General features: G+C 40.9%; 1 protein-coding gene across 4 annotated transcripts in view; it reads right to left on the minus strand.

Annotated features, from left to right (window-relative positions):
- LOC112559539 (transmembrane matrix receptor MUP-4-like) overlaps nt 1-8,307 on the minus strand; it is a 17,698-nt gene extending 9,391 nt beyond the window's left edge. For 2 of the 4 annotated variants that reach the window (XM_025230872.1, XM_025230870.1), the window contains exon 1: nt 541-665. Coding sequence is in view for 2 of the 4 variants with exons in the window: in XM_025230869.1 (XP_025086654.1) it covers nt 541-665; nt 1,283-1,411; nt 1,653-1,781; nt 2,109-2,237; nt 2,700-2,828; nt 3,539-3,667; nt 4,098-4,226; nt 4,980-5,111; nt 6,888-6,974; nt 8,068-8,122 (1,173 nt within the window). In the remaining 2 variants the exon portion in view is untranslated. Of the gene's footprint in view, nt 1-540; nt 666-1,282; nt 1,412-1,652; nt 1,782-2,108; nt 2,238-2,699; nt 2,829-3,538; nt 3,668-4,097; nt 4,868-4,979; nt 5,112-6,887; nt 6,975-8,067 lie in introns of those variants that run through there. The other 2 variants (XM_025230869.1, XM_025230871.1) reach the window with 2 other exon arrangements.
- Between the last annotated feature and the right edge of the window lie 1,941 nt (nt 8,308-10,248).

A 10,248-nucleotide genomic window follows, 5' to 3' on the forward strand; every position in this document is an offset into this window, starting at 1 on the left:
CTTGAAACTATGGGATCATCAGGTCTGAAGTGTTGTAATGTCTTTTACAAACTTCCTTTAAGTGAAGTTTCTGAAAGATGCACAATGGTCAGTTTTCAAATATGTTAATATTCCATTGTTGGACTTAGATGCACCATTGCCCTGTGACAAGTTAACAGAAACTGTTGTTGTTGTTGTTTTGGGCCACATGCTGAGAGCTCAGAGACATTCGTTGAAGTGATTTTTGTTTATAGCTGTACAACGACATCCCTGATGTAAATGCAACATTTTGATGAATTTGATAAACATATGTGATTTAATTTTGATGTGAAGGAAGTTACTATAATGGCATGATAAATTTTAGAAAGGTCCAAACTAGTTGTGTTGGTGACAAAGAAAAATAAATGCCCAGCTGTACCTGCACAAGTGAAGCTTCATGTGCTGCAGTAACATGTGTGCATATATACATGCATAGGGACACAATCACATGTAATTTTCTCTTTCACTCTCCCACCACTTCTTACAGAAAACCGCAAAAAAATTCCAAAGCAGTCAACTTACCACAGCTTCCATCCAGTCTGGCAGAAAAACCAGATGCACACAGGCATACCTGACTGCAGATTTACTGCATATCATATTGCTGCCACAGTCAGTGTCTGCTGAACAAAGCTGCAGGAAAGCTTTTCCTGAAATAAAGTTTTATAAATATGAACCAGGAATAAAAAAATTTCAATCTGATTCAGGACTTTGAGTAGAGATATTTCCTATGTATTAATGACAAACAGCACGTATCAAATACATGAAAGCTAAATATTTGAGTACACAGGATTAGGGTTTATAAATAAGACGCAAGTGTGACAGGTCATAGGTAGAATGCACCAAGCAAACAAGCCAGAAAGCTTTACATTTCTCCTGCTAGTCATCTAGTCCTACCATCCAATACTGCATCTTTCTCTTGATTGCACCATTTTCCGTCTGCCTACTCAAGCCTCTCCTTTGTAATATAACGTCTGTTGAGCATCTTTCTGCTGTCACTGCCTAATCAGTCTCTTATTGTAAGATCTAAGAGATTGTGGGCTGCAGCTGGTGCTCTGAAATTGTCACCTAACTGTCATGTAAGAGACATGCCTGACTGCATATGGCCAGCCCATGGTAATAGTTATCACCCAAATTCTTGATTAGCAGAGCTCATAAAGTCAATCTCAAGTGTCTGAGCAAATTTATGAGCTTAGCCAGTACTAATACCACCCAACTACAGATAAAACAGAGCATGGTTGTGTAAAAGTATTATAATAACACACACCACAAGAACCATCTAATCTGACAGTGTAGCCGTCATGACACAGGCAGATCTGCATTTCATGGACATGAGTGCAGTTCATGTAATCTCCACAATCATCAGTACTTAAACACACCTCTTGTTCAGCTCTGCCTGAAACAAAGCAAATACCATAAAAGGATAGAAATCAAAAAGTGGTCAATATTATTATAAGAAGTCAACTGGATCAATACCCTAATCCATTCATCCAGTTTGTTGATAAGAGTACAAGGACTTCAATGAAAACAAATATTCTCATGCTAATCCAGATTGTCACATTCTATTTTCATCTTATATACTGACTATTCATAGCAACACTATGCCCATCATTTCAAATAAAATGTAAGAAACAGACCACATAATCCATCTTCCCTGGCAGTGTAGCCCTGTGAGCATGTGCACACTTGACCTCCTTGAGATTCATGGCATTCCATGTTGTCAGAACATTCATCACTTGAGCTACATGGAGACATGGCAGCTTTACCTGTGAAAACAGAATCTGCTGATGAAGGTTTAATTAAATGTCACACCATCATCTTCATAAACAACATCATCTTCTGCTTGATCTTTTACTCTGTTTTAAGACAAGCTTAGATTGCGTTTAGAAAAATGCTACGTCTGTGAACCTCAGTACCTGATAAAATGCCGACACAAGATTAAAATAAAAATAAAATTATTTAAGACCTAGCTGAGTTTCAAAGCAAACTCCCACAATATCTGAAAGTATTATGATGTTCATGCAATTTTCATTCCAAGTACTTGGAAGAATGCTGAGTAAATATACAGTTGGAAAGAATAATATAGTGCTCACCACATGCACCAGAACCCTTGAGAATGTAAGTCATGTCACAAGTGCAGGTTGATCTGCTAGTAGGTCCTGAGCATTTCATATTGTCTGCACATTGCTCTTTTTTAGAGCACCCAGCACCGCGCCTTAAACCTGCGAAAAGAAAAGGAAAGTCTCCCTTGGATCTGTAAAGGGAAGTAACCTGTGCACAACCATTAAATGCTGCTCCTTATTTGTCAAGCCCTGTACCTCTATTATGACAACAAAAACAAGTCATGTTTGCAGTTATGGTCTTCATGCTTTTTCACTTGCAAGATCAGATAACCTGAGTATTGTCACATTTCACTCTGCTGCAAAACTACCAGAACTTTCGACTCTCTAAATTACTAAACAATATTCAAACACTATGCATGTAAAACCTTTGTATATGCATACTACTAAGATGTATCTTTAATTTTACAGCTTCTGACATTTTTACCTTCAACAAAGCAACATATTTTCTGAGGGCTAAAATACTTTCATCTTGATAGCCACACAGAATGAATAGTTTTGAATGAGCATTGAAGGTGAGAGATCTGTGATTAAAATCGTTAACGAAATGTAATGATTTCTGACCACATGAGCCATCTTCTCTTGGGATGTATGTAGCATTGCAGGTACACAAGCTAGTGTCCAGCTCATTCATGCATGTCATATTGTCTCCACAGTCACTAGATTGTTGACACTTCCGACTAACCTTTACACCTGCAAATACATATTTTTTAGTCTGCAGCGTATTCATTATACATATCAGAATGTCATTTCTGTGTGAGAGATATTAAAAGCACAACTTGTCAACTTTCTTAGAGGAATCATTTCTTCTGTACAATAGGCCAAAGCTATCTTTTTGAAAATAGCATGTAGGTCAAAAGTAACTGATGATCATCAATGTTAGTTTCCCTTGGACTCGCTAACATAACATAAAAGACTTTTAAACCTAGACCAATACTGATTAGCATTCTTCTAAAACTGCTGGCTATTAGTACTTAGTGAACACAGTTCCTTTTGGTTTCACATCTATGCTGTTCTAGTATATTAAAAAAAATATATCTGAACTTTGGGAAAGAACTGTAAACCACAGAGAATGGTCCACAACGATATATATAAAATCACATGTGCCCTTATTTATTAGTCCAAACAAAGGAGATGGAATTTTTATTATAAGCAGTGATAATAATTCTGTTATGAAAAACAAAATTTATAGTTTTCCAATCTTAAACATACACAGTTGTGCCCCATACCCACTTTCCGTCTCTGCAATTTCAGTTATCCCCAGAAGATTAAATAAACAGTTCCTAAGTTTCCAATCCATCAGCCCAAATGTCCCCAGTTACTCGTCTTCCTGTTTCCCCATACCCCTGCTTGCCAGCAGATGTACAAGAGAGAGAGGGATGTAGTAAATATGTTTATCTTACCACATGAGGCATCAAGTCGAGGAACAAAGTTTTTGTTGCAAGAGCACTTTGCCTGTCCTCCTACTGCATCACATTCCATATTGTCGCCACAATCAGTTGCCTTGCTGCATTGAGTGTTCACGCCCAGGCCTGTATGCAATAAAAGTATTTGTATATGCAAACTTGACAGATCTTGTCGCTATAGCTATAGTCTTCATGAAGACATTCACAAATTTCAGCCCGCACACCACAGACATGCATATACACTAGCTAGCATGTAAACTGTGTCTGAAAAATAGTCTTTTCTTCAATCAGCTGATAACCATACTGATCTTAGAATGTTGCATTCTTGCAGTCCCAGGAATTGCTAATGGACCATACATGTTTTACTTGAAAAAACTTGCTTAATACATCTGTGATTGCTGATTAATGAAGTTGTACTGTATAGCACTTTCACAAATGCAAAGAGGAAAAAAGAATATTTTTTTTATTCTACTTTTACTCTATCACATGCCACACTGAGTGCCGCTATGTACAGTGGATAAAGTTTCCTTTTAAGCAGTATTCTGTTTTAACTCACCACAGCTCCCATCAGATCTCTCAATATAGCCAAACGTGCATGTGCAGGTGAGAGCACCAGCCGGACCTACACAGTCCATCATGTCCCCACAGTCCTTCTTTCCTATACAGGCCACACCAGTTCTGTTACCTACAGTAATAGAGCAACAAAGATATAAGGGGATGTAAAATATGCCCTGAACTATTAGAATTCCTGATTGTTTCAAGACTTGCATTCCTGTTTTAAAAAAATCATGCAACCAGTTGTGTGTATGAGGTATTCGATGGCTGAAAACTTTACTTTTCCTGTTATACCCTCCCCTCTTCATACAAAAAAATAAATAAATAAAATAAAAATGATCCTGGGATGCAGGTAGATAATGCTGCTCCTCAGTCAATCACGGACGCATATCGGTCTGCCGAGACTCACTCTAGCCTCTTGCCAAGCTCTCCGCTGTGAGTCTCGGCGAGCAAAAAGACGACCTGACTTCCGGAAGGGCAGCGCGACGATGGAATTTAACGAGACTTTTGATACTAGTTCGTGGTCAGATATAGCAAGATGCTACATTATCAACAACACATGCGATGACACTCGACCCTCTAGCGAGAAAGAACACAGATGAGAAAGACAAAAGAAGAGGAAGAAAAGTGGGAGAAACGATCGTCTGAGACTGAAGCCGAGAAACGCTTGCGATTGGAAGAACGCCGTGATAAAGATCGACAACAAAAATTTTAAAAAGATTAAAATGTTAAAATAATATAAAATAATATTCCTTTTTTAGTACATTTCAAATAAATGTTCGTCTCCCGTAGATAGGTGTCCAGTGAGATGCATGCAGGCCTAAACTCCACTCAAAGATCGTCACTCCATACCATATCTATGGACTCGTTATTGTACACTCACCGCAGTTTCCACTTGCCATGGCAACGTAGCCTCTCTTGCACTGACAAAGATGAACTGTGCCGCTTGCGTTGCATATCATCAAGTCACCACACTGCCTGCTGGTCTGACATCCACCAGCACCCGCCGCTAGTCCTGTTCGCCAAGGACAGAAAACATTTGCTGGTTCATGGGTAGCCCTGTCCAGCATGTCAAACCGTTTGCCATACGAGTTGCAAGTCAGTCAACAGTGGAAACAATTCATGTACATATATTTTTTCCGAAAATCAAGAAAGATTATAGTTGTGAACTGCTTTTATGCTCATAGCTAAAAAAACAAAAAAATCCCTTGTTGAGACGATGGTCATCATAAGCGTGACAATGACTGTTTGGTGCATGACTACGGCGAGTATGATCGTGACTAATGTCGAAGCGAAAATGACTATTTTGTGTATGACAGACCCCTTTTTGCTTATGACTATCTTGTGGATGACGATAAATATTTTCCTCACGAAAATACTTTTGCTCAAACCCATGAAACTAGCACCGCGACAAATTTATGTAAGTTATTATGATTATGTGGTAAGTTTGAAAAGAAACTGCATCTTCTATCTTTACTTCTCCGCCTCAAATGTTTGGACAAATTTAAGCATGGCAAGAAGGTACAAATGCGCAAGAGACATATAGTCTTTCTAGCTGTTTGTTGTCAGTTCTTGTTGCTAGTTCGCAGTGGTGTACCAAATGTTGGCATCTGGAGTCAGCCAAACTAATTGTGTCGCCATCAGCTGCTCATTTGGGTAAAAAATCTAGAAGGACTTAAAAGTAATCAAATATGAAATAATCACTTACAAACGTCTTATTTACACTAATGTAGTACCAGGAAAAAAATCAGAAGATTATTTGGGCGCCCCACCCTTTTGCCTCCCTCTTGGTCGTTTACTTCTCTCTTATCCCTTTGGGTACCCTGCTGGTTTGGGTGGGTTGTTTCGTCTCCCGGTTACATTATTTCTTGTATAAAAGCAAGTACTTTTAAATACAGATATCAGTTCATTTACTAGATATTGTACAGGTAGTCCTCGACTTACGACGGGGATCCGTTCCTAACGCGGTGTCGTAAACCGAATTTCGACGTAAGTCGGATCCTACGTTCATACAGTACTGTACCATAATAACAGTACAGTACTGCAAACACTTAGCCTATCCAAACACCTATCCTAACACAGTACCCTTCATAATTATCAATAAACATAAGTACAGTAAAATATTGTAGTACAGTACGTTTAATAATGAAATACTGTACTGTAAGTGCTGTAACAGTAATAAACAGCGTTAGGTTAGGCAGACGTTACCAACACAAGCCTGTCTCATCCACGTTGAACACTTGTTCAGCACAGTAAGCACCCTCCTCAATTATCTTAGCCAATGCATTAGGAAACTCAGTTGCTGCTTTCTCATCAGCACTAGCAGCTTCACCTTGCACTTAAATGTTATGGACATTGGCACGATCCTTAAACCTCATAAACCAACCCCTACTCGCCACAAATTCTTCACTTTCCCTTCCTTCCCACTTTTCTCTTTTCATCGCCTCAAACAGTCGCCTAGCCTTCTCCTGAATAACCATAAAACTCACAGGGATACGGCGTTGATTTTGGTCTTGCAACCAAAGCGCCAATAATCTTTCCATCTCAGTAATAAGCCCACTATGTTGCTTTGTTATCATTGTCGCTGTAAGTGGGAATGAGTGTCGTAACCACGAAACGACGTAACTCGAGACCGTCGTAACCCGAGGACTACCTGTATTGTGATATAAAGGCTAGTAAACTACAAGCAAACGCGAACATCGCTGATAAAAGCGGTAATGAGGTCATCAGGGCGTGACACTATCAGCGAGTGTTCTATAATCTGTACGGGTACCCAGGTTATGACACTTACTACAGGTGGAGGTGCTGCTGCAGACTAGGTGGTCGTCACAGCGACTTTCTTTGCAAGCTTCGTCATAGCCCGCACCCAACGAAATGCCTGGAATAGAGAAAGACCATCCCGGGTGAGGCTGCTCGTCATCAGCGACATTGTTTCTATATACTGTATATATATATAGAGTGTATATATATAGACACATGCATTAGTTCAAACCAGTGATCATAATTAGCATCTCCAACAAACTTCTACGAAATTGCAAGGAATTGCAGGAATGCCAGAAACATAAGGAGCACGCTTTCAGTGGGAGACATGGACAGAACACGAAAAACGGAAGGAGAAACAACTATGCAGACAAGTAATAAAAGATAAGCATGAAAGACACAAAGAGGAATCAGGAAACAAACAGCAAGGATGGAGAGTTGCATGAATTTGCAGAGCAGGCAGACTAGTCGATGGACTTTAATCACTAACTGTTGACAATTGTGTTGATTGGTGTAAGGAGTAATGTTTTTTAATTATTTAATTTAATCTGTAATTTTTATTTCGAGTATAGAGAGAATGTGTCGGATGGCGCTGACTTTACGAAGCTCATTTTAGTCAGACAGTTTACCCTAATTTATCTGTAATTCCTTAAATCTCGGCAAGACTGGGGTATTGGTATGCAACTAATTCGTTACTGGATTTCTGTGTTCCCGATGGCCAGTGCGGCCCCTTCGGTTGTAAGCGATAGCAGATAATTTTAGGGTGACAGCGAGTGGGTGGGGGATGTTTGATGTTGGTCAAACGAAAACGCGCCAAAGAAAAGGCGTCGCATTTATGGGAGACCACACTCGACCGATGTACTGTTCCGGCTGCTTTCTTCGCTCAGGCTTCAACACACCTGCAATTAGCATGGCAAACAATACCACGGACTGTCCCCGATCTGATCGTCAGAGGTGTTAGAGCCTCCACTTGCCTCAGGGCCCGCTTTTTTGTGACGGCGATGACCGTCTCCTCTCTACGTTCCCCTACCTTTCTTCAGTTCTTTGCTCTTTGTGAGAATTACGTCTCAAATATTGGGGGGGGGGCAAAAGGATATTCCTGCCCCCCCCCCTGTATTTTCCTTGGGGGGGCGGCTGCCCCCGCTGCCCCCCTGGTTCCTACGCCACTGTTACCTGAGATAAATTCTTGCTAAAAACACCTGTATACTCACCTATAAGTTGAGTCAGCAGTGCGAGCACGAAAGCCGTTTGAACCAAAGTCGTCATGGTGACAGCATCTATCTGTCCGTCAGCGTCGGACTGGTCAGACGAAACGAGTGTTCTACAGGAGTAGATGGACTGCTCAACCCAAAGTCCTACTGACTGGTATTTGCTGATTGGTATTTGCCGCTATCGATAATCCAAGAGTCGAAATACTAATAAAAACACGTGTTCCCAAGATCCCACGCATGAATGGATTTCCCGTCATCGGCCAGGTAAGCAAGGTAAGCCAGGTGTGTTGGTTTGACCCGCAACACCTTGAGCGACGTCCGGCATGCGTGACATCCAGTCCTGTCGTTTTTGTTTGTTAATTTGTTTGTTTGTTTGTTGTTGTTGTTGTTGTTGTGTTTATGTTTATCTTCTCCCATCGTCGCCGCAGTGTCATCTTTAACTTTCAATATCTTCTTAACAAGAAAATTAAATTAGTTTATTTCTTGTTGCTCCCTTGAGGAACATAGGGCCGTGAAAACTAAATTAATAAATAATAAATAAATAAGAACATATCATTATCAAGGCCCAGGGTATCACACTGACTTTCTTGGCCCAGTATCATTAATAGTAGTAGTATTGTCGTCCCAAAAATGTACAAATATCCATGTTACAAGTTTGGCCTTTTGTACCTGGCGATTATTTTCTTCAAGCACAGAGTGCACGGCTGTAAGTCGTCGATGTGTATGTTACCCTTCTACTGCTGTTTGCGTCTTAATCGAAACTAGGTGCTGCGGTAGTGTTGTTAATAAATTCTCGCTAGTGATTGATGGCGATGCTCAATATCGCCTTTATGGCGATCGTAAACACAACTCCCACCACCACCACCACCACCACCACCACCACCACCACCACAGCCTCTTGGCTTTTCCTTCCTCCTGAGATTATTGCTCTCTCGCCGGACAACAGCTGTCTTTGATTACCAGCTGGACGCCTGCGCTGGGTAGACAGCTGTATCCGATTACACGCTTGACCCAAATAGTGGGTAAACAGTCCGACAGCTGACTCTCTTGGTCGTCTGTGGATTCCAGATCTCAAGGTCTCAAGTTAGTATCAAGAGGCAGGGCTAGCATGGGAAGGCTGTGTTAGAAGAAAAGAAAAATTCGGCACAGACAGACATATTTGTGTTCATGAAGCATGTTTGTCAAGTCTGTTACCCTATCCGACTGGGTAAATAGGCTAACCGGAGATTAACGACTAAAACCCCCCGAGTGCATGGATTTTCGCTCCTGAAACACGGCGATTTATTTATTCCCTAATTTCAAAGTTATCGATTTGCACCTGATCGTCAGTAAGTCCTGCTAGAATAACGTGTGACGTCACAACCGGTGGCGTCCACCCTGTCATCGCTCACGAGCATCCCAGCGGCGGGATCCGGACACCGAAGGGGCGGGGGCTTTTGTTGGAGCAGGTACTAGCCAGGGGAGGGGGTCAGGGAGAGCTGTTGTACCCAGGCTGCGGAGGGAAGCCGGCCTTGTTCAGTATTTTGTTTTTTCTTTTTCTTATAAACAAACAATCACGACACGAATACCGAAACATTCCACTGACACTGACACTGTCGCGTAAGTGAACGTATGTAATGGCATCGCGTGGTGCTATAGACCTTCTAGAAAGGTTCTCATCGTTGTCACATTACCGTAAAATTTCAAAGTGTTTTAGATTGAAAATAAAGCTTCATGCAAGCTGCTGATTATGCTGCAAAATACTGTATATGGAATCTTCAAATCAAGCAGACTACAAGCTTCATCGAAGCGTAGCAAACGCTCACCAGCAGCGGCAAGTCTATGAATTTTGGATACGAGATTCAGTCGCGTGAGCCAGACGGCCAGTCATAAAGTTCAAATAGGTTCCCTATAATCTTGAAAAAGAAAATTCGCAAACTGGACACTAAAATCGATATGGAGCTCTTCTGTGGGGGGAGGCGGTTTCCCTGCTTGTCATTTTGCTTCTGGATGAAAAATAAATTAATATTTTTATTGTCTGATACTTTGGTTGTCATTTGGGCAAAATTAATAAATTCGACTGTTGGCAGCTCGCGATCCTTGCTTTCTTTTATGATTATTTTTTTAATGTTTTCGTTTTAGTTGTAAGTTTCCTGCCTTATCCTTTAACCCAATAATACGTGTGCATTGCAGGCAGGTCAT

This window comes from Pomacea canaliculata, linkage group LG3, assembly GCF_003073045.1.
Source record: "Pomacea canaliculata isolate SZHN2017 linkage group LG3, ASM307304v1, whole genome shotgun sequence".
Taxonomy (NCBI): domain Eukaryota; kingdom Metazoa; phylum Mollusca; class Gastropoda; order Architaenioglossa; family Ampullariidae; genus Pomacea; species Pomacea canaliculata.